General features: G+C 36.4%; 4 protein-coding genes and 1 pseudogene across 8 annotated transcripts; 2 read left to right on the forward strand and 3 right to left on the reverse strand.

Moving 5' to 3' along the window:
- The first annotated feature begins 3,494 nt into the window (after positions 1-3,494).
- LOC140830318 (phospholipid-transporting ATPase 6-like) lies at positions 3,495-6,801 on the forward strand (annotated as a pseudogene).
- A 3-nt stretch (positions 6,802-6,804) lies between these two features.
- On the reverse strand, positions 6,805-9,803 carry LOC140830319 (probable phospholipid-transporting ATPase 7). Its single transcript, XM_073193595.1, has 4 exons — positions 9,612-9,803; positions 9,132-9,192; positions 7,040-9,041; positions 6,805-6,949 (listed from the first exon to the last, which is right to left on the reverse strand). The coding sequence occupies exons 3-4, from the start codon at positions 8,842-8,844 to the stop codon at positions 6,805-6,807; spliced, it is 1,950 nt and encodes a 649-aa protein (XP_073049696.1). The 5' UTR covers positions 8,845-9,041; positions 9,132-9,192; positions 9,612-9,803.
- A 1,447-nt stretch (positions 9,804-11,250) lies between these two features.
- On the reverse strand, positions 11,251-15,274 carry LOC140829202 (uncharacterized). The gene is made up of 10 exons (XM_073192246.1): positions 14,761-15,274; positions 14,576-14,670; positions 14,298-14,365; positions 14,169-14,212; positions 13,976-14,053; positions 13,735-13,888; positions 12,775-12,927; positions 12,557-12,667; positions 12,017-12,082; positions 11,251-11,889 (listed from the first exon to the last, which is right to left on the reverse strand). The coding sequence occupies exons 1-10, from the start codon at positions 15,060-15,062 to the stop codon at positions 11,791-11,793; spliced, it is 1,170 nt and encodes a 389-aa protein (XP_073048347.1). The 5' UTR covers positions 15,063-15,274; the 3' UTR covers positions 11,251-11,790.
- Positions 15,275-16,863: 1,589 nt separating this feature from the next.
- Positions 16,864-20,546, forward strand: LOC140829203 (protein FAR1-RELATED SEQUENCE 4-like). Of its 5 annotated transcripts, none has more exons than XR_012117417.1 (5): positions 16,864-17,101; positions 17,310-19,383; positions 19,462-19,518; positions 20,050-20,236; positions 20,354-20,546. XR_012117417.1 is itself a non-coding variant. In XM_073192248.1 (3 exons), exons 1-3 carry the CDS (start codon positions 17,299-17,301, stop codon positions 20,173-20,175), a joined length of 2,268 nt encoding a protein of 755 aa, XP_073048349.1. In that variant the 5' UTR covers positions 16,864-17,298; the 3' UTR covers positions 20,176-20,546. The 5 variants fall into 5 exon arrangements, 2 of the variants coding, with proteins under 2 accessions (XP_073048349.1, XP_073048350.1); XR_012117416.1 differs by having other exon boundaries at positions 16,864-17,006; positions 17,171-19,383; XR_012117415.1 differs by having other exon boundaries at positions 16,864-19,383.
- Positions 20,547-22,965: 2,419 nt separating this feature from the next.
- LOC140829204 (NDR1/HIN1-like protein 13) lies at positions 22,966-23,964 on the reverse strand. Its single transcript, XM_073192250.1, has one exon. It carries the CDS (start codon positions 23,899-23,901, stop codon positions 23,125-23,127), a length of 777 nt encoding a protein of 258 aa, XP_073048351.1. The 5' UTR covers positions 23,902-23,964; the 3' UTR covers positions 22,966-23,124.
- Between the last annotated feature and the right edge of the window lie 191 nt (positions 23,965-24,155).

Genomic DNA, 24,155 nt, shown 5'->3' on the forward strand with positions numbered 1-24,155 from the left:
ATAAAAAGGGTTGTGAATCCATATGTAAGGCATATTTCCTTCAGAAATCATAGAATTTGATAGCAGATACCCAAAGGAAAACTTGAATCAGAGTTCCAACTCTTTTTAAAGATTCGTGTCGTTGTTATGTTGTCTGCGGATGAATCTAAGTGTGACCAGAATTTTAGAATTAAGGAGCAAATGGTCCTTCATCTAGTTTTACGAGATTGGTATTCTTCATTACCCCTTGAAAGTGCTAATGAGAACATTGTTGCAGTGCTTGCATATAATTCTCTGGTTGTAGTTCACCAATGACTTTCATGGTATATTTGTAATGCTTTGGGGCACCAAATGGTTTTTATTCTGCTAATTAACCTGGTAATATCTTCAGATGCATGAAAAACAGCTGCAAGAAGAAAGCGAGGATATAGATTTCAAAGCAGTTGAAAATGGTTTTGTAAGTACAACATAGTACATCCGTGGTATTATACACATATTTTACATGCATTAACTTGTTTTGGATTCTGTGGTGATATTTACGGGTCCTAATGGTGTGCCATTATACTTGCATTTGGAACAGGTTGTGGTGACTCCATTTACCGTTTCGACGCATTCAGATTCAGACACCTTAACCACTGCTTCGGACTGGATTTATTCAGCTCTTCAAGCTGGACAATAAGAAAAACTTGAATTTAAAGTCATACGTGTGATTCCGTACATCTGAAACTTTGGTGTCTCAGTGAGCTCTCATTGCATGTATTTGTTCAACCGTGAGGTCGTGTTATTTATTTTTCCAATTCTGCAGCTACTTCGATTCTTGATCTTTCAATATTTTTCTGCAGCAAATGCTGCTACCTTGTGTTACTCTGTGTTTGTGGGAAATAGGAAAATTTTGACATCTTGCGTGGAGTTATCTGTTACAGAGATGTTTTATGGTTTTGCCACTTCGCCTTTCTTTACTCGAAAAGTTGGATGTTTTCTGATATATTTGTTATTTTTTTGGTGAACATTTTTAGGCTTCTTACTTTCAGTGATCATATATATAGAATGCTTGTAGTGGGAAGATTTCATCGATCAAGTGGCCTATAAAAATAAAAATTTGTTCTGATATATGACACCAGATTCTTCTCGTTTTTTCATTACCTTTTAATGTCACTCAGATGATTTAAGATTTGATTGTTAGAGGGCACGTGGGTTGCTCTATTTTTCCATGGATATGTGATACCAATATTGTTCTGTCTTTGAATGAAAATTTCAATCCATCGACTTAATTTCATTTAGTGCATGATGGGCGGGGCTTCTTCTGCTGTAGGTCTGTCTGTCACTCATATACATTAGGAACACATGCGTTGCTTTTCATACTATATATATATATATATTATAATATATATATATCAGAAATATAAAAATGATAGATTATAAAAATGATATCTACTTCAAAAAATTAAAAATGGCGGTTGTAATTGAAATTACATATATTAATATATATATATATAATATATTATATATAAATATAAATATATATCAGAATATAAAAATGATATTCTCTTCAAAATTTTAAAAATGGCGGTTGTAATTTGAAATTAATCGCCCCAGATAGATAATTCATTTACGTAACAACCTTTGCTCAATAAAACATAATAGGTTGCAACGGACATCTTTAAAATTTGGGATGAGACGAAACCTCGTATGGCTATTATTTTTATGTTAAATTTTTTTTTAGAATTTTATTGTTAAAAATAAGTAGGATTGACTCGTCTCACGGATTCACAAATACTTATTAAAAAAATAAAAAATAAATTATCCGTGAGATCATTTTATAATAAAATGTAAAAATAAATAATAAGAATAATAATAAAATGCTTCGTATTTGAGAAGGGGATGAAAGGTTTATTTGGGCCGAATGGAATGGTGACTTGGTCTAGGTGGTCGAAGGTTTAATGTATTTAGTTTATTAAAGTTTAGATATAACACAGGTTTGGTATAATTGATAGGTATAGATCTGATATTTATTGTTTAGTTAGAAAATTAATAATAATCATAAAAAATAACTAAAACTTTAAAAATGATTTTTAATCACAATTTTTTATGTTAGTGGTGTATCATTATTTAAAAATTAAAAATATTTTTTCACATTACAAATAGAAAAAATACTCAAAAATAATTCTAACATATATGACATGATATATGACATGAGAATCGCGTATCGGGTAAAAGTCAGATTATTATAATATATTGCAAATCAGTTAGTCAGATAAGTAATTGTAGACAATTGAGTGCCATAAATTTGTTTGAGAATGTGTTGGTAGAAGATGACCAATATATATATTGATTTTAATTAATTTTAAACATTTTTCGTTTCCGAGAATGACCCCCGAGAGTCGATACACACTTCCGGGGTAAAGTCGATCCGGGTGGGTGTGGGGTAGTGCCCCACACCCAATCAAAGGTCAAGATTCAATCATGGGGGTGGATTTTTTTTAAAAAAATAAAAAAAATGGGTCAGAAATTTTCTGGCCCTTGGATCTGCCGCACGGGCAGCATCGAATTTTCCCACTTCCGGGCTACCACTGGAGAAAAACAATAAATACCCGTGATTGCCCAAATTTCAATTCTATCCTCTGACCCATCAAATTTCTAACCTTCGTTCTCCTTCTTCGTCTCCCATCCATTGCGATCTCTTCAACTTTTTTCAGCTTGATTTCTTACCCGGGTTCCTCTCTGATTTCCATTTTGTCGACACATTTTATTTTCAGGTGATAATAGAAGAAAATGGTTTTAGTATTTTTGTAGCTGTGTTTGTTTATATGGATTGTGCGATTTTATCAGCATGGGCACGTGAATTGTTGGGAAAGAATTTGGAGTTTTGTTTTATTCGTCTTATTATATTGATTCTCTAAGTCCGGAGGTGGTGCCCGGAGCAATTTTAGCTTGCATTGTGGTATGTGATTGTTGGCTTTCTTGTTGTTTTTTCACGATGTTTACGAGATTGTGTGATGCATTTATGTGTTGCTTGACTTGATGGCCTTCAATGCTTGAGAAAGTGGTGAATTTCTTCTTCTCGTCAGAATCTGCTCTACGCCTTATTTTGTGGCTGGTTCTGTTTTCTTGAATTTATAGTTTTCTGAGATGATTTCTGCTCTAATGGTGCGTCAATTTTGATTGTATCTAGGGTTGGTGGGATGAAGATTTTTCGGTTTTTCTTGGTCAAAATTGATATGAATATGTTGAAGGTTTCGAAATCTTCTTTTGATTATAATAGTTGCGAATTTATTGGTCTTTTGGTCTGTGTTTGATCTTTCTTTGTTTTTTAAGAATCCAGGAGATACATTTCTACCATAGGGAGGTATGGAGTTTTAAGGGAGAGGAAACTGCATTTGAATTATCAATTAACTACTGAAATATAATGGTTACATGACAAAGCCTTCACTTGTACGGTGGAGGCGAGTTTCAGGGGTTCCTTTCGTAACTCTCAGTTTGTGGTGAATTTTTTGTTGAGAGTTGAATGTTTAAAAATGGCTGGGGGCAGGATAAGGGCAAAGATCCGGAGGAGCAGTCTGTTATTTTGCTGCTACCACTCACATCCTTCCAGGAGGAGAAGGACCACATGACATTGAAGGACCTGGTTACTCTCGGATGGTTTATTGTAACCAGCCTCATATGCACGGCAAAAACCTCTTAGTACTGCTCAAATTATATTTCTACCACCAAGTAAATGTCCTTACATTTCTCCCCAAGGCCATATTCGAACAGTTTAGACGCGTTGCCAACTTGTACTTTCTCTTGGCAGCAGTCTTGTCAGTTACTCCTATATCACACTTTCTCTGCCATGAGTATGATCGCTCCGTTGGCCTTCGTGGTTGGATTGAGTATGGCTAAAGAAGCACTGGAAGACTGGCGACGATTCATACAGGACATGAATGTCAATTTGCGGAGAGCTACTGTGCACAAAAAAGAGGTACATTGGTCAAAAACCATGGATGAAATTCAGGTCGGAAATGTAGTGAAAGTGGGAGAAGGATCAGTTCTTCCCTGCGGATTTACTTCTCTATCTTCCAGTTATGAAGATGGTATTTGTTATGTTGAAACTATGAACTTAGATGGGGAGACAAATTTGAAGGTAAAACGATCCTTGGAGGCGACATTATCTCTTGACGATGATTCAACGTTTAAAGAATTCAATGCGACCATAAAATGTGAGGATCCCAATCCGAATCTCTACATTTTGTGGGTAATTTGGAGGATAATCGCAAGGTCTATCTCTTGATCCGAGTCAGATTCTTGAGAGATTCAAAGCTAAGGAACACGGCCTATATCTACTGAGGGGGTGATATTCACCGGACATGATAGTAAAGTTATGCAGAACGCTACTAAATCACCTTCCAAAAGGAGCAGGGTTGAAAAACAAATGGACAAAATAATTTACATTCTTTCACCTTCTGGTGTTCATCTCATTCATAAGCTCTGTAGGCTTATTGTGAAAACTAAATATGATTTGCCAACGTGGTGGTATTTACAGGTCCCGGATGATAGCGGTTATTTTGATCCGCGCGACCCATTGATGTCGGGTTTTTATCATCTGGTTACTGCTCTATTTATATGGATACTTAATACCAATTTCCCTCTATGTGTCAATCGAGGTTGTAAAAGTACTTCAAGCATTATTCATAAACAGGGATTTTAATATGTATGATGAAGAGACTGGAACTCCTGCTCAAGCACGGACATCAAACTTAAATGAAGAGTAGGACAGGTCGATACTATCCTCTCTGATAAAACTGGCACCCTGACGTGCAATCAAATGAACTTTCTAAAATGTTCCATCGGGGTATTGCTTATGGCACGAGTTCCAGTGACGTAGAGCTTGCTGCTGTAAAACAGATGGCCCTGGATGAAGATCGGCAGAGCAAAGCTGGTACACCTCCGTCATGGGGGAAAGGTCGGCAAGGATCTGGGGAATCAGAAATTGAACTGGAGACTGCATTACATCAAAAGATGGAAGATAACCATAAACCTGCATTAAAGGGGTTCAACTTCGAGGATAGCCGCCTCATGAATGGGAATTGGTTCAAAGAACCTAGTGCAGATGTCATTCTATTATTTTTCAGGATACTATCTCTGTTCACACTGCAATTCCAGAACAGGATGAGAGTGACCGGTGTCTTCACCTATGAAGCAGAATCGCCAGATGAAGGCTCATTCTTTGTTGCTGCCAGAGAATTTGGTTTTGGTTGTAGAAGAACACAGTCAAGCATATTTGTAAGCGAGAGATATCCTTCTTTCACGAGCCTATTGAAAGGTGAGACCACGAATAAATAGGTGCCAGTTCTGCTGTGATATTTTTTTACCTTGGAGCTATAATCTTACACATGTTTTTTTTAATTCAGGGAGTTCAAAGTTCTTAATTTGTTGGATTTCACTAGCAGAGGAAAAGAATGTCTATTATTGTTCGGGATGAGAATGGTCAAATCCTTCTTCTGTGACAAGGAGCTGACAGGTATGTCATAACTCGAGGTGTGTTTGGTGATTGAAGTTCAATTTAAGATGCCGATTCCAACTCCTTCCACCCAACTAAAAAAGTGAAAAAGGTCTTACCAAAAGATAAGAAAATAAACCGGCCTCCAGCTATTGTGGCAGTGTCAAGTTTAATCTTTAAATGAGTATTCTGCCAAGACCTCAAACGGTCTAGTGGCTCACCTCAGCTTTCATTAAGAGAAGGTTCTTACATTCAAAGCCTGTTAAAACACCCTTTCCGTGTAATAAAAAAAAATTAATATTTAAAATAAATTAATATTTTTTAAATGCTCTCTGGTATTTTTTCCCGTTTACGAATTTAGTTTGATTGGTATATACGTCAATGTGCTCTTGAATTTAATGCACACTTTACTTTGCAGCATCATCTTTGATAGGTTATCCAGTTATGGGAGAACATATCAGGAATCGACCACAAAACATTTGAAAGATTATGGGGAGGTTGGATTACGTACTCTAGCTCTTGCTTATAAGAAACTTGATGAGTCCGAGTATTATTCCTGGAATGAAGATTTTATGAAAGCAAAGACCTCAATTGGTGGAGAGAGGGACTTGATGCTCGAGCGCCTTTCGGATATGATAGAAAGGGGTTTGTACTTGTTGGAGAACTGCGTGGAGGACAAATTACAAAAGGGGGGTTGTGATGTGTCTTTTGTTGCTTTGAGCTGTTAATTTTCTCTCTCGTCTCCCATTTGAAGCGATTACAATTATGTGTTTGGTAGGTTCCCAGTGCATAGACAAATTGGCTCAGGCTGGTCTAAAGATCTGGGTTCTGACAGGTGATAAGATGGAAACTGCAATTATATAGGGTCTGTCTCTTACCATAAGAATGCGTTTTTAATGATTGCAGATGTAGTAACTTGATCATCAAAGCATCTGAACTGCTAAACTGAAATATTGTAATTATGACGCAGATTTGTGTAGTTTGCTTCGACAAGGCATGAAGCAAATATGTATGACAAGTAATGTAGATGCATCGGCCCAAAATTCTAAACAGGTACTTTTTAGTAGAGAATGTCCTATTTTTTCGGTGGTAAACATTAATTTATTGTTTTCTTTGTTGCTATGTTGGCAGACTGTGAAGGAGAACATATTGATGCAAATTAGTGATGGGTCTGAAATAATCAAGTTAGAAAGGATCCCCATGCAGCATTGCTTTGATAATGATGGGAAAACTTTAACTTATGCTCTTGAGGTGACGTAAAGCTTAAATTTTTAAATTTAGCTGGTAATTGTGCTTCAGTTATATGCTGTCGTGTGTCTCCAAAGCAGATCGGCATCTTAAATTGAACTTCAATCACCAAACACACCTCGAGTTATGACATACCTGTCAGCTCCTTTGCACAGAAGAAGGATTTGACCATTCTCATCCCGAACAATAATAGACATTCTTTTCCTCGTGCTAGTGAAATCCAACAAATTAAGAACTTTGAACTCCCTGAATTAAAAGAAAACATGTGTAAGATTATAGCTCCAAGGTAAAAAAAATATCACAGCAGAACTGGCAACTATTTATTCGTGGTCTCACCTTTCAATAGGCTCGTGAAAGGAAGGATATCTCTCGCGTACAAATATGCTTGACTGTGTTCTTCTACAAAACACAAAACCAAATTCTCTGGCAGCAACAAGAAATGAGCCTTCATCTGGCGATTCTGCTTCATAGGTGAAGACACCGGTCACTTCATCCTGTTCTGGAATTGCAGTGTGACAAAGAGATAGTATCCTGAAAAATAATAGAATGACATCTGCACTAGGTTCTTTGAACCAATTCCCATTCATGAGGCGGCTATCCTCGAAGTTGAACCCCTTTAATGCAGGTTTATGGTTATCTTCATCTTTTGATGTAATGACAGTCTCCAGTTCAATTTCTGATTCCCCAGATCCTTGCCGACCTTTCCCCCATGACGGAGGTGTACCAGCTTTGCTCTGCCGATCTTCATCCAGGGCCATCTGTTTTACAGCAGCAAGCTCTACGTCACTGGAACTCGTGCCATAAGCAATACCCCCGATGGAACATTTTAGAAAGTTCATTTGATTGCACGTCAAGGTGCCAGTTTTATCAGAGAGGATAGTATCGACCTGTCCTAACTCTTCATTTAAGTTTGATGTCCGTGCTTGAGCAGGAGTTCCAGTCTCTTCATCATACATATTAAGATCCCTGTTTATGAATAATGCTTGAAGTACTTTTACAACCTCGATTGACACATAGAGGGAAATTGGTATTAAGTATCCATATAAAATAAGAGCAGTAACCAGATGATAAAAACCCGACATCAATGGGTCGCGCGGATCAAAATAACCGCTATCATCCGGGACCTGTAAATACCACCACGTTGGCAAATCATATTTAGTTTTCACAATAAAGCCTACAGAGCTTATGAATGAGATGAACACCAAGAAGGTGAAAAGAATGTAAATTATTTTGTCCATTTGTTTTTCAACCCTGCTCCTTTTGGAAGGTGATTTAGTAGCGTTCTGCATAACTTTACTATCATGTCCGGTGAATATCACCACCCCGTAGATATAGGCCGTGTTCCTTAGCTTTGAATCTCTCAGGAGAATCTGACTCGGATCAAGAGGATAGACCTTGCGATTATACTCCAAATTACCCACAAAAGTGTAGAGATTCGGATTGGGATCCTCACATTTTATGGTCGCATTGAATTCTTTAAACGTTGAATCATCGTCAAGAGATAATGTCGCCTCCAAGGATCGTTTTACCTTCAAATTTGTCTCCCCATCTAAGTTCATAGTTTCAACATAACAAATACCATCTTCATAACTGGAAGATAAGAGAAGTAAATCCGCAGGGAAGAACTGATCCTTCTCCACTTTCACTACATTTCCGACCTGAATTTTCATCCATGGTTTTTGACCAAATGTACCATCTTTTTTGTGCACAGTAGCTCTCCGCAAATTGACATTCATGTCCTGTATGAATCGTCGCCAGTCTTCCAGTGCTTCTTTAGCCATACTCAATCCAACCACGAAGGCCAACGGAGCGATCATACTCATGGCAGAGAAAGGTGATATAGGAGTAACTGACAAGACTGCTGCCAAGAGAAAGTACAAGTTGGCAACGCGTCTAAACTGTTCGAATATGGCCTTGGGGAGAAATGTAAGGACATTATACTTGGTGGTAGAAATATAATTTGAGCAGTATCTAAGAGGTTTTTGCTCGTGCATATGAGGCTGGTTACAATAAACCATCCGAGAGTAACCAGGTCCTTCAATGTCATGTGGTCCTTCTGCCTCGGAAGGATGTGAGTGGTAGCAAGCAAAAGTATACAGACTGCTCCTCCGGATCTTTGCCCTTATCCTGCCCCCAGCCATTTTTCAAACAATTCAACTCTCAACAAAAAATTCACCACAAACTGAGAGTTACGAAAGGAACCCTGAAACTCGCCTCCACCGTACAAGTGAAGGCTTTGTCATGTAACCATTATATTTCAGTAGTTAATTGATAATTTCAAATGCAGATTTCCTCTCCCTTAAAACTCCATACTCTCCATATGGTAGAAATGTATCTCCTGGATTCTTAAAAAACAAAGAAAGATCAAACACAGACCAAAAGACCAATAAATTCGCAACATATTATAATCAAAAGAAGATTTCGAAACCTTCAACATATTCATATCAATTTTGACCAAGAAAAACCGAAAAATCTTCATCCCACCAACCCTAGATACAAATCAAAATTGACGCACCATTAGAGCAGAAATCATCTCAAGAAACTATAAATTCAAGAAACAAGAACCAGCCACAAAATAAGGCGTAGAAGCAGATTCTGACGAGAAGAAGAAATTCACCACTTTCTCAAGCATTGAAGGCCATCAAGTCAAGCAAACATAAATGCATCACACAATCTCGTAAACATCGTGAAAAAACAACAAAGAAAGCCAACAATCACATAGCCACAATGCAAGCTAAAATTGCTCCGGGGCACCTCCGGAACATTAGAGAATCAATATAATAAGACGAATAAAACAAAACTCCACATTCTTTCCCAACAATTCACGTGCCCATGCTGATAAATACGCAACATCCATATAAACAAACACAGCTACAAAAATACTAAAACCATTTTCTTCTATTATCACCTGAAAATAAAATGTGTCGACAAAATGGAAATCAGAGAGGAACCCGGGTAAGAAATCAAGCTGAAAAAAGTTGAAGAGATCGCAATGGATGGGAGACGAAGAAGGAGAACGAAGGTTAGAAAGTTGATGGGTCAGAGGATAGAGATTGAAATTTGGGCAATCACGGGTATTTATTGTTTTTCTCCAGTGGTAGCCCGGAAGTGGGAAAATTCGATGCTGCCCGTGCTGGCAGATCCAAGGGCCAGAAAATTTCTGACCCATTTTATTTTATTTTTTTAAAAAAAATCCACCCCCATGATTGAATCTTGACCTTTGATTGGGTGTGGGGCACTACCCCCACACCCAGGATCGACTTTACCCCGGAAGTGTGTATCGACTCTCGGGGGTCATTCTCGGAAACGAAAAATGTTTAAAATTAATTAAAATCAATATATATATTTGGTCATCTTCTACCAACACATTCTCAAACAAATTTATGGCACTCAATTGTCTACAATTACTTATCTGACTAACTTGATTTGCAATATATTATAATAATCTGACTTTTACCCGATACGCGATTCTCATGTCATATATCATGTCATATATGTATGAATTATTTTTGAGTATTTTTTCTATTTGTAATGTGAAAAAATATTTTTAATTTTTAAATAATGATACACCACTAACATAAAAAATTGTGATTAAAAATCATTTTTAAAGTTTTAGTTATTTTTTATGATTATTATTAATTTTCTAACTAAACAATAAATATCAGATCTATACCTAATCAATTATACCAAACCTGTGTTATATCTAAACTTTAATAAACTAAATACATTAAACCTTCGACCACCTAGACCAAGTCACCAATTCCATTCGGCCCAAATAAACCTTTCATCCCCATTCTCAAATACGAAGCATTTTATTATTATTCTTATTATTTATTTTTAACATATTTATTATAAAATGATCTCACGGATAATTTATTTTTTATTTTTTTAATAAGTATTTTGTGAATCCGTGAGACGAGTCAATCCTACTTATTTTTACAATAAAAATTCTAAAAAAAAAATTTAACATAAAAAATAATAGTCATACGAGGTTTCGTCTCATCCCAAATTTTAAAGATGTCCGTTGCAACCTATTATGTTTTATTGAGCAAAGGTTGTTACAGTAAATGAATTATCTATCTGGGGCGATTAATTTCAAATTACAACCGCCATTTTTAAAATTTTGAAGATAGATATCATTTTTATATTCTGATATATATATATATATATATATATATATATATATATATATATATATATGATTAATTTCAAATTACAACCGCCATTTTTAAATTTTTGAAGATAGATATCATTTTTATAATCTATCATTTTTATAATATATATGATTAATTTCAAATTACAACCGCCATTTTTAAATTTTTGAAGATAGATATCATTTTTATAATCTATCATTTTTATATTCTGATATATATATATATATATATATATATATGTATGAAAAGCAACGCATGTGTTCCTAATGTATATGAAGTGACAGACAGACCTACAGCAGAAGGAAGCCCCGCCCATCATGCACTAAATGAAATTAAGTCGATGGATTGAAATTTTCATTCAAAGACAGAACAAATATTGGTATCACATATCCATGGAAAAATAGAGCAACCCACGTGCCCTCTAACAATCAAATCTTAAAATCATCTGAGTGACATTAAAAGGTAATGAAAAAACGAGAAGAATCTGGTGTCATATATCAGAACAAATTTTTATTTTTATAGGCCACTTGATCGATGAAATCTTCCCACTACAAGCATTCTATATATATGATCACTGAAAGTAAGAAGCCTAAAAATGTTCACCAAAAAAATAACAAATATATCAGAAAACATCCAACTTTTCGAGTAAAGAAAGGCGAAGTGGCAAAACAACATAAAAACATCTCTGTAACAGATAACTCCACGCAAGATGTCTAAAATTTTCCTATTTCCCACAAACACAGAGTAACACAAGGTAGCAGCATTTGCTGCAGAAAAATATTGAAAGATCAAGAATCGAAGTAGCTGCAGAATTGGAAAAATAAATAAACGAGACCTCACGGTTGACAAAATACATGCAATGAGAGCTCACTGAGACACCAAAGTTTCAGATGTACGGAATCACACGTATGACTTTAAATTCAAAGGTTTTTCTTATTGTCCAGCTTGAAGAGCTGAATAAATCCAGTCCGAAGCAGTGGTTAAGGTGTCTGAATCTGAATGCGTCGAAACGGTAAATGGAGTCACCACAACCTGTTCCAAGATGCAAGTATAGATGGCACACCATTAGGACCCGTAAATATCACCACAGAATCCAAAACAAGTTAATGCATGTAAGAAATATGTGTATAATACCACGGATGTACTATGTTGTACTTACAAAACCATTTTCAACTGCTTTGAAATCTATATCCTCGCTTTCTTCTTGCAGCTGTTTTTCATGCATCTGAAGATATTACCAGGTTAATTAGCAGAATAAAAACCATTTGGTGCCCCAAAGCATTACAAATATACCATGAAAGTCATTGGTGAACTACAACCAGAGAATTATAATGCAAGCACTGAACAAATGTTCTCATTAGCAGACTTTCAAGGGGTAATGAAGAATACCAATCTCGTAAAACTAGATGAAGGACCAATTGCTCCTTAATTCTAAAATTCTGGTCACACTTAGATTCATCCGCAGACAACATAACAACGACACAGAATCTTTAAAAAGAGTTGGAACTCTGATTCAAGTTTTCCTTTGGGTATCTTGCTATCAAATTCTATGATTTCTGAAGGAAATAATGCCTTACATATGGATTCACAACCCTTTTTATTATGATATGGTAAGAATTACATTAGCAACCCTCACTGAACCACCAAACAGCAAGAAGATTCATATTAAACTGGAAACCAAACAAAATGTAAGAAGTACCTCTAGCTGAAAATATTTCACTGTCCTTTTAGAATCAGATTTCCCTGCAGCACCAACTGATTCAACAACCTCAAGATTCTTTTTTTGGGTGGTCAAACGGCGAGCAGCACCCTGAAAAAAGAATATAAAGACAAAATTTGAACCAATGCCCTGAGAACAAACAAACTTAAAGTCAGATGTATATATATAGTGAAATACTCCCATAAAAAGATACTTACAGCAGCAGAAGCATCACGACCGAGCTGTGCAAACTGCACGCCAAGACCTGGTGGACCACCCATGAAGCGTGAAGCAGCCTGATTCCTGGTGGCTGAAATGGCTTTCCAGCTAAGAGTAGACCTCGAAAAACTTCTCTTTGTAACCTTGAATCCCTGTGAAAAAATTGCCCTCAGTCAAATGATTCAAAAGTTCGAATGTATGAAAGTTAACGGGACTCAATTATCTTTCTTCAATCCTGAGCAAAAAGCTGACTCTTGTTTACTGCTTAGTAAACTTTCGATTATCAATTCATTAAAGTCGCTATGGCCTATATGATTGTGCATGCAAAGTAGCTACACATGGTGTCACAATATCAAATATTGTCTTGAGTGACACGATAGCTTAGATTCCAGGAATCAAGAGATTAATCGTGTTAAAAAACTATGGGCAAAAAAATAGAAGTGACTCACAATATTTTTGAGCTGGCTAAAATATTATCCAATTCATATTCAAAATTATCAAAATCAAATCGAGCTTTGAGCCAAAGTTGAAATCAAGAGGGCTTCACTATTTATAAGCATAAATGTATATGAGCAAAGAGCTCAATGATCTATTCCTAACTAAACGAATTACGCTAAAATTAAAACCCTAATTAGAGCCAAACTCAAACCTGAAATAATTCGTTCTTCGAGCTTTGAGCCAACTAAAAAATGCAATCTCAAACTAAAATAAGGAAACACGAGTGGATTTCCACTCCGGTCAGTCTAGTTTGGCCTTACAATATAAGGACAAAACGACAAACAATCTGAACTACACAATATTTGCAACAATAGTTATCTTGTTAGCATTCAATTCTATCTTCGAAAAATAATAAATGGTTCTGCCAGTAGAGAACCTCTGCGCTGAATGCTACCATCACACAACAGAAATGGTTCAGCCAGTAGAGACCCACTGCCTTTAATGATGTCATAGAAACAGACCTTGTTTTCAAGCGGCGATGTTGGGATTTCCAAGCTCAATGAGAAACCTTTAACAAAAACCCCCTTCTCTATGTCTCGGATTGCTGCATTTATTATCGGTAAGCACACAGAGACCGCATCCATGAAGTCATTTTCTTGACTCACATCATTTTTCCTGCCACAAATCTCACAGACAACTTATCAGATGCATCCCTACTTATATAACGTAATTGAGAAGTAGAGGAAAGGGCAATCAACATACCAGTTAAGGGATATTGAAATGGACGGAACATCATTCATTATTGCCTCCCTAGCTCCAGCAACAACACCAGAATGAAACCTATATATTTTGTTGAATCATCGTTAGAGATTAGTGCTTCCATAAATCAATTAAAACTCCATGATTAAACTCATCATTACAAAAACCAGATGCAACATAAAATACAAAAACATACACGTGGTGACCACAGCTGGAGCCTTTGTTAATGCCACTTATCACCTAAATGTGAATAAATATAAAGAACATCAGAACAGCACTATAATAACAAGATCTCGATAGACAAAAGCATGAAACATATACATACCAACAGAGGCTTGGACCATGAAAATAGTGCACCAGATAGCGCTAATGATACACAATCCGCAGGAGTCCCTGAACGTTGCACAAAGCACGGCATTTACTCCACATTAATTCATTCATATAGGATCTCATAATCAACTGTCAACGGGCTCAAATAATTCCTTTACATTCGATCCATTGATAATTTCCACTACGACGCTAAGATACCCCTACAGGGTCCATCCAGCTCAAATTAAACTCATGCATTAATTGCAAATGTCAAAAAGAAAGAGATGATTATACCAGAAATTTCATAAGCAACGGCACCATCAACTTCAGCCGACGCCACCTCGAGTGTATCCTTCGAGGACAAGGCATGCCCTGACGTAGATTTGTCCCTGGAAACCCATCACCGCCAGAAAATCAGCAATTGGCCCAAAAAAGAAAAACAGAAACACGTCCAAATTTCAGAAGAAAAGGTGAATTACGACTGCGGAGCGCAAACATGAACACTGTACAATCCCACACGAACAAGGGAATCAATCAAAGAGCGAAGACCCGGGGATTCAACACCATCGCTGTTGGTGAGCAATATGACAGGCTTTGACCCAGCATCATTATCATCGTCATCGCCTCCATTACCAGAAGAAGAAGGATTAGCCGAATCATCGCCACGTTTACTGGGCTCCGACGATTCATTGTCATCATCGTTCCCACTCGCTTTTTTCCGGTTGGAGAGTACGTCCTGGAGATTGGACACCAACCCAGGTGGCAGCTGGTTCTTGTTCATTGATGGGAAGTATGTTAACGGAGAAGAATCGGGTAGGATAACGAAGGATGGGAGCAATGTGATTGAAATTCAAATGAAAACTGAAAGGAGAAAGGGGGTGCGGAAAACGAGGGTCTGAAAAAATGGATAGGGAACGGTTAAAAAGGAGTGCCTGTTCTACTAGCATTTTGCTTTACCTCTTGAGCCATTGTGCTACTGCTACCTCTTCAGCCATTGTGCTACACCCCGGAAGTAGATTTTTCGATTTTTTTTTATAAGATAATCAACTATTCTGTCAATTCAAAACAAAATTAATTAATTTTTTTTCTTATCTTATATAAACACGTCGAAAATAAAACGTCTGATCTAATATAAATCATTTAACCATGATTTCACGGAAGCTGAGACTATAAATAAATTATATATATTATATTTATTATCGACATCGCACATACGCCACCACGTATATATAATATATATTTATTTGTTGTCTCTAAAAATTTATTTGATTTGGCAAAGTATGATAACAAGTTTGATTCTCTCGGCAAATCTTCTTGTCCAAGTATGATAATGAGTTTGATTCTCCTGTCAATATTTTCTTGGATGAGATTTTAACATAATATTTATTCGGTTTAGTTTATCTTACTAACGTGATTTGTAGATTAATACGTTAGTTGAAAAGTTACTAAGTGATACATTTTTTATATCTTGCACATCTACTGTGTACATTTATGTAAGTACCGATGAGGTGTCACTCACCTATTGGATGTGATGAAATATAGGGTGAGTGACACCTCATCGGTGCTCACAAAGTTGTTCACGGTAGGTGTGCAGGATATCAAAATTATATATGACAATTAAATGACAATTAATTGTTTTAAAATACATATGTGTATGCGTTTATTTTCAAATAATTGTTTTAAATACAATTTCCTTTGTTTAAATGACAATTAAATTCTTATAAAAGTTATTTATCAAATATAAAAAAATTAGTTGAGAAAAATACAGACAAAGATTGATTAGATGTGTTAAAAGTATTATTAAGTATAAAAAAATAAAATTTTGTTTTTATAGAATGTTTGTGTAAAATTGAAAAAAAAAATGTAATAAGTCATATAAAATTAAATATTCTAATGGTATGAAGCTTTATAATATTATATCATATAGTATAGATATATTTAAATTAAATTAATTTTAAATCAGATCGAGAATATATTATATTTATTCTGTTTAGAGACTATATAATTTTCTAGATATCGAATTCAACATAAAAAACAATGAAAGTTTTTTTTATTGATTTTGATAAAACAAAAGGCATTTGCACGCATCTTTACGAGTGGGGAGGAAGTCGTACAAATGTATGTGTTAGGCTAGTTTATTGTTTTAAAAGGTGAAATCGCTCACCTCATACTTCTCTCACTTTCGGCCCGACAAGAATATGAGAGGAGGTAAATCATGGTGACCCAGCCAACCAGCAGCAGCTAGACCTAATGCTACGCCGCGTAACACATCAATCTCACACCCATGAATGAAGAGCGTAAATTTAGCAAGAGCGACTTACAGTGAAAAACAATATATAACGATGAGTCTGAGTTATGATATCGTGTTAAAATTGAAATTTGAATTGAAGTGATTTCACACATGTAATTATAATATACATATTAATTTTATAGAGTATGTTTTGTAAATAATATCATCTTACTGAATCTTATGTCGTCTGAGAACGATTTTAGGTATTACACTTGTCGAAACTAATGTCGCACTAAAATTTGATGCAATTAAAGTTGCTTCGCGACTTTAGTTTGAATTGACAATTGGACAACTGGGCAGAGAGGGATCGAATTCCAGAATTGTGACGCGACTCTTCCCGTAGCACGCCCCACCGTGTAATTCTCACCGCAGAGCCATTACTTCCTCAAAATCGCACTCCCTTGTCTTTTATTTCCTGCATTTTCAACCTTCGAGGTTGGTTTTGTTTGCTTTGCTCTTATAATGAGTGGGTTTCTTGAAAAACCCTTAGATTAGAAGCTCGTTAACATGAAAATTGACGCCGATTGAAGGTATCGTTCCATTGGGTCTACGGTTCTTAAGCTTAATTTTTTTGTTTTGTTTTTTTTGTTTTTATATAGATTATCGCTCACAAGTTCAATTTTTTGGTTCTACGATGATATTCCGATGCTTTGATTTTGCTTAGCACGGAAAGGGTGTTCCTGCTGATTCTTGTTTTTTTCTTTGTTTTGTTTTAATTCTGTTGAAAATGGATTCTAGTTGGGGTATTGTGTTGGAAAATTCAAATATAGATCCTCGGGTTGATATGGAATTTGATACTCACGAGGGGGCTTATGAATACTATAAAGAATATGCAAAATCAGTTGGCTTTGGTACTGCCAAATTGAGTAGTCGTCGCTCAAGAGCGTCTAAAGAATTTATCGATGCTAAATTTTCTTGCATTAGATATGGGAATAAACAGCAATCCGATGAAGCTATTAATCCAAGGCCCTCACCGAAAATAGGTTGTAAAGCCAGTATGCACGTGAAGCGGAAGCCGAATGGGAAGTGGTATATTCATAGTTTTGTGAAAGAGCATAACCACGAGCTTTTACCAGATCAAGCACATTTCTTTCGGAGCCATAGGAATACAGATTCTGTTATTGTTGATTCTAAAGCTAGGAAGAAAAAAGTGACGGCTTCCATGTCGAAACAGTTTGGCGCTTATCAGTTTTCCGGGACTTCTTTGGAGAATTTGATTCGGAATCAGCATGACAGGGGCAGATGTTTGAGTTTAGAAGACGGCGGCTCTCAGGTTGTACTTGAGTTTTGCGCACAAATGCACGAGGAGAATCCAAAATTTTTTCATTCTTTTGACTTCAATGAAGAGCATCGGCTGAGAAATGTGTTTTGGGTTGATGCCAAAGGCGTTGAAGATTTCACATATTTTGGCGATGTTGTATCATTCGACGTGACGTATTATGCTAGCAAATACAAGGTTCCTTTGGCTATTTTTGTAGGGGTGAACAATCATATACAGCCCACGTTACTAGGATGTGCATTGATGGCCGATGAGACGGTGTACACATATGTTTGGTTGATGAAAACATGGTGTTTGGCGATGGGGGGACGAGGTCCTAAGATTATGCTCACTGACCAACGCGAGACAATCAAAGCTGCAGTCTCTATGGTTTTACCTGAGACTCGGCTTTTTTTCCATGTGTGGCATGTACTAGAAAAGATTCCTAGACAGCTAGATTATCTTAGCATCTGGCATGATACTTTCTTGGAAAAGCTGAAGAAATGCATATACAGATCTTGGAGTGAAGAACAATTTGAGAAGAGATGGTGGAAACTGCTTGACAGATTCAACCTTCGAGATGACGAGTGGATTCAGTCATTGTACGTTGACCGAAAACACTGGGTGCCTATCTTTTTAAAGGACGTTTCTTTTGCTGGGTTTTCTGCAGCTTCAAGATCTGAAAGCTTGAATGCTTTCTTTGATAGATATATTAATGGGGAAACTTCTTTGAGGGATCTAATAGGAAGATATAAATCTATTCTTGAAGACAGGTACGAAGAGGAGGCCAAAGCGAACTTTGATGCATGGCATGAAACACCGGAGCTAAAATCACCGTCACCATTTGAGAAACAAATGTTACATGTTTATACTCATGAGATATTCAAGAAGTTCCAAATGGAGGTTCTTGGAGCAGCAGCATGCCATCTTAAGAAAGAAAGGGAAGATGGTTCTACCATTACATATGGTGTGAAAGACTTTGAAAGTGATCAAGAATTTTTGGTGGTGTGGAATGAACTAAATTTGGACATTTACTGTTCTTGTCATTCATATGAATATAAAGGTTACCTTTGTAGACATGCTATTGTAGTTCTCCAAATGTCTGGTGTATTCAGTTTACCATCTAAATACATACTGCAACGGTGGACAAATGCTGCTACGAGCAAAATTCCCCTTAGTGAGAAATTAGACGAGGTGCAAGCTAAGGTTCGACGTTACAATGACCTGTGTCGACGAGCTATAATATTAGGTGAAGAAGGGTCATTATCTCAGGATAGTTATATTAATGCTGTTGGTGCTATACAAGAGGCTTTGAAGCAATGTGCAAATTCGAATAACCCTTCTGAGGGCGATTTGAGACCGAGCTCCTCCGTGACTCGTTCTGTGACTCGTGCTGTGGCTCGTGCTGCACAAGATGCTTCAGGAATGAACCATGATAACACTGTCACTGGTGGTGAGCAAGTCCCTAAAAGTAAAGCAAACAATATAAACAAGGGTTCCAAGAGAGTGAACTACGACAACGACAACGACGGAATCTCGAATAAAAAAGGAAAGGTTCGGTATTTTTTTACCATTGATGATATGTTACATGCTTTTGAAGAAAACTGATAATTGTGTACATCTTTGCATCAGGTGCCCCTGGAGCCACCAATTACTAGTGTTGGGGCACAAGTTGCTTTCCAAAACATGGTTGGTTCCTTTCACATCCTAATTATGCTTTTTTACATCTCTGCTTCCAGTTACAAGGCAAATAAATGTTTGCCTTAATTTCGTCAGCTGCTCGTTGTTGGAATATGATAATAGTTTCTCCTTTGCTTATTTTGTTTGCATACTTGAATCACTGTTTCTTTATATTCTTCGTCTGATCTCTGTTATTTTGACATTTCATCTGTGATCCCTTTTGTTTGTTAATTATGTGCTACTGAAATCAGTTTAGCTTTCCTGTTTACTTCACAGTTTTACAAAAATATGCAAGGAAGTTTATGATCTTGAAACAAATACTTATCTCTACTAAATTTTAAGCAACTGGTCCTTAACCTAGTTCAGGTGGCTTCTATGCCTAGCATTGTTGATTAAATTATTATTGTAGACTTTTAAGTGCCGTTCTGTTTCCCATGTTCCTTGAAGGCCTTTGCAATTCCACATGTTACCTTACCGCGTGTCAATTTCAAGTCTTGAACTTTGCGCCCTGAAGGTTGATTTTTTATTTTCTTCAAGTAGGATATGGCCGGTGGGCTTGATTATCCTACAATGTACCCGAGATTTCTCACAACACTGCTAAAAGGTGGTGAAATGTCCAAACGTGGCGTGGAGATGCTCGGGGAGATGTTGGAGGAACAAAGTTAAACGTGCCTTAGTCTAATACTAGAATCTTGAATTTGCTTGGGAAGGATCTTGTTACCCACCGGTATTTTTTAACTTCTTTGATTGACATACTTTTGTGAAATTCCATGATTCCATCTCTAATGCGATGTCGTAGCTGATAACCGAACAATTTTTACACTGCTTATTTGTATTCACGCAGCCAGTTGATTTTGTGCACAAAACTACAGCAGAAACAAGAACACCTGTGAATTTAGTGTCGATCCAAGGTACGGATGCAATGTCTAGTTGTTTCTTCGATTCTTTGTGGACTTGAGCTGTAAATTTTAGTAATGTATATGCTATTGCTAGGCAATAAATATTTGATCTTCAATAAATATGCATTTTACGAGTTATCTCACCGATCTGGTGTAGTACTATCAGCACAAAACAGAACTTCGAATTGCCATTTTTTTTAAAAAAAAAAATGGGTCCTTTAATTTTCTCTAATGAATTTAATAATCATTTCTTAGAGAATTATTAATCGTTTTCACAAAATATGTACGGTTCAAAAATTATTCCAATATATCTCATTTTATTGGAACTCATTTTCTACATGTGGGTCTGGGGTTGGGGGTGTGCGATAAATTGCGATTATGGAAATCTTTGCACCATATTTTGGTATGGGAAAAATATTTTTACAATACACCTGAAAAGTTTCTACGCAATGATTCAGTGAAATGTTGGTCTTTGGATAACCCATATATGATGTCAGTTTTCATTAAGAATAGATTTCTTGTGAGACGATCTCACGAATTTTTATCTGTAAGACCGGTCAATCTTATCGATATTCACAATAAAAAAAGTAATAACTTTTCATGGATGACTAAAATAAGATATTCGTCTCACAAAATACGATTCATGAAATTGTCTTATACAAGTTTTTAACTTTCACTAAATATCAAATATCAACGTGATTTAATGATGTTGAGATATGATAAAAATTAGTTGTAGCATAAGCTAAGCACTCCAATCATTATTTGTTACTAGTTGGCAAAAAATGTGTTTATAAATGGTGGTTCTTGTTGAATTTATTATATTTTCTAAGCGTCGAATAAATGTATTAACAAAATGTTGACCTTGACAAGTTTGAAGATCGCAAGATTTTATATATAAATCGCGATTAAAGCCGTCGTGAATCCAACCACAGGACAGCTTTCGCGACCCATATCCTTCCATAGCAAAAAAATTATGATTTTTTATGTTTTAAAAACTATTGTGTTTGTGAATTATTTGAGGTGACCATATCCTTTCATTTAAAGCAAATACATGTTGCCTAATCCTCGCCTTATCAAGTTGGTCCCATTCCATTAATAGTGTTTGATAGGGGTGATAAGGTGGGTTTATTTTTTTTAACACATTTTATCTTTTGTTTGGTACGAGTGATTATTTAACTAAGTCAATCCCTCTTATTAAGTTATCTTAACTGGGATAAAATAATCACTCCTCATGATTATTTATCCTACTCTTAATACACCTTATTTTTCCAATTTACATTTCTCCTAAATCCAAACTCATCATCACTTGCTTCCACCGACCGTCGAGCGATCGCCGTTGGCCGTCGCCCGCAGCCGCCAACCGCCGGGCCCGACGTCGCCAACCGCCGCCTCCCGACACCGAGCACCCACTCCGACCGTCGCCGACCACCAACGACCGTCCCCCGACGCCGCCGCTGCCTACCACCCCCTCCTCCTTCCGGCCGCCGTCGACCGGAAATCAAACCGCTAGCTGACCACCACCGCAGCAAAAGTAGAAGGGTAATTTCGTAAATTCATCAAAAGTTTATTATTTATCTCATTCTTAATAATCATACCAAACATAACATTATTTTATCATTATCTATTTCCATCATTTTGTGTTAATCATTCTGTAATACTATCATTCAAATCAAACATAACTTTAAATGACTTGTGAAAGTTTGTGAGCGGTTTATCTATGTTGTTTCTATGTGACCTTTCGTTTCAAAAAGATAATTTAGTTTTAAATTTAAAAAAAAAAAACAATTTAATGGCAGTGTCCAATCAATTATTTTTTAAAAAATAATTTTCCGTCAATTAGTGTGCCATCAGATCTACGATTCAACCATGTTCCAAAAGAATAAATCTAATTTTTGCAATAATAATATCTGACAATTTGAGGTGGTTCACATGTCACGCTTTTTTTTAAAAAAAAATTTATGGCCAAATTTTGTAATTAAATGTTGAATTATTTAGTGGGTAGGTCCCCCCAAGCAAACGACCAAACCCACAATATATATATATATATATATATATATATATATATATATATATATATATATATATCATTATCAATTATTGTGGCCTTTCCATTTATCACCGACGCCGCACCATCCCAAGCTTGCAACCTCCTACCTAATTATTCCATTCAATTCCCTCCACTTGATATTCCCACCTTCCCAATTGAAGTTAACACTTGCTAAATATTATTAATGGATGAATTAGAGATTACAGGTCTTTTCACGAACGAAAATCAATGTGTAACATTTTCTAGATCAAATATCTCTCTAAGAAAAATCATTAAATTCAATACTCGAGGTCAACTTTTAGGTGAATGTAATAAATAATTACCAGCCAGACTGTCCACACAAAAAAAGTCAAGAACTTGAGGCTTTGCGTTTCTCTACAATTAAGAAATTATTTGAACCAAACATTATCAAAGAAGAGTTTTTGGTTATCAAAATTCAGAAATCTCAAATATATATTACAATAAGAAAGATTAATTTCAAATTAAAAATCTATAAAATCACAGTGAAACTATGCAAAATATATGTATTATATATTAAAATTAAACCCCTAATTTGCTCCTGATGGAAATCATATACCAAATTTAAAAAGAATCAAATCAAATCAAATCAAATCCACGAGAAGTAAATTTCAAAGTAAAAAATCACAACACCTTGGACATGAATTTCGATCAAACTGTCCACTTGATGATCTTGATTCTCGGATCCACTTTGCATTTCACTTTCGAAGTCGTCGCGGAGGCAGTAGAATTGCCTGAAGGAGGAGTAATCTTGATTCCGTCGCAAACGACCCTGATTTTCAGTTTTTTCGTGTTCAGTTTCCCGACTTTCACCTTCACCTTTGAATCCAGTTGAATTTTCAGCGGTACATTCTTGTTCTTCAAGCTGGATTTCAACGGCGAGATATCGGTCCCGTCGGGAATCGGAGCTGACGAACTCGAGACGACTGTTCTCAGAGTCGTCGTGTTTTCGGTGCCATGAGTGAAAGCCGGGAAAGATCCAGAACCTATTGCGATGTCTCCGGAGAATATTTCCACCGCGATCGTATCGTAGAAGAAGGTGATCTTCTTGTTAGGGTTACGAGCAACGAGGGTAAAGTTGAAGGCGGATGTTAAGGTTGTGTCGGTGAGGTTAAATTTGGAGAGCTGGAGAGATGTGACGGAGAAGGAGGGTCGGTGGGGTCGGTAGATCACGTAGAATACGACACCGGCTATTCCAGCTAGGAGGATTAAGATTAGGATGAATACTGTGGTCCAGAGGCAGCAAACGCAGCATACGCGCCGTTTGCTCCGGCGTGGCGGAGGCTGAGGACGGTAGGCTGGGCGCGTCGCGTTATAGAGCTGAGCTTTATTCGCCGGGAACGCAGCGGGTGCAGCGCCGTTTGTTGTGGTGGCGGCAGCAGTGCCGTTTGCCGGTGGTTTTGCAGATGGATAAACTCTCTCCGCCATCTGAGTTGTGCTAGCTCTGTTATTTTCGGTTCTTTGATTCACTAGCGATATATTTAATGCATGGATGATATATATATATATATATATATATATATATATATATATAGGTTATACGTATAGAGAGAGAGAGATTAAAGAGATAAGAGCTGCTTAACCACTGCTTAAAGAAATAAAGTTTTTACTTCAAAATTATATATTGCATTACCAATAAATTATAAAAAAAAAAATCATATAAAAAATTGCTCTGACATCAA

The sequence above is a fragment of the Primulina eburnea genome, chromosome 4 (assembly GCF_022965805.1).
Source record: "Primulina eburnea isolate SZY01 chromosome 4, ASM2296580v1, whole genome shotgun sequence".
Lineage (NCBI taxonomy): Eukaryota > Viridiplantae > Streptophyta > Magnoliopsida > Lamiales > Gesneriaceae > Primulina > Primulina eburnea.

Bases quoted from the DNA above. Each gene is read 5' to 3' on its own strand.
- LOC140830319 (XM_073193595.1), bottom strand. From the start codon at position 8,844: ATGGCTGGGGGCAGGATAAGGGCAAAGATCCGGAGGAGCAGTCTGTAT. The intron at 6,950-7,039 runs GTGAGACCACGA...CTTTTAATTCAG, and splicing joins TTTCACGAGCCTATTGAAAG to GGAGTTCAAAGTTCTTAATT.
- LOC140829202 (XM_073192246.1), bottom strand. From the start codon at position 15,062: ATGAACAAGAACCAGCTGCCACCTGGGTTGGTGTCCAATCTCCAGGAC. The intron at 14,213-14,297 runs GTATGTATATGT...ATTCACATTTAG, and splicing joins CATGGTCCAAGCCTCTGTTG to GTGATAAGTGGCATTAACAA. The intron at 13,889-13,975 runs GTATGTTGATTG...GATTTGTGGCAG, and splicing joins ATTTCAATATCCCTTAACTG to GAAAAATGATGTGAGTCAAG.
- LOC140829203 (XM_073192248.1), top strand. From the start codon at position 17,299: ATGGATTCTAGTTGGGGTATTGTGTTGGAAAATTCAAATATAGATCCT. The intron at 19,384-19,461 runs GTTCGGTATTTT...TCTTTGCATCAG, and splicing joins TCTCGAATAAAAAAGGAAAG to GTGCCCCTGGAGCCACCAAT. The intron at 19,519-20,049 runs GTTGGTTCCTTT...TTCTTCAAGTAG, and splicing joins AAGTTGCTTTCCAAAACATG to GATATGGCCGGTGGGCTTGA.
- LOC140829204 (XM_073192250.1), bottom strand. From the start codon at position 23,901: ATGGCGGAGAGAGTTTATCCATCTGCAAAACCACCGGCAAACGGCACT.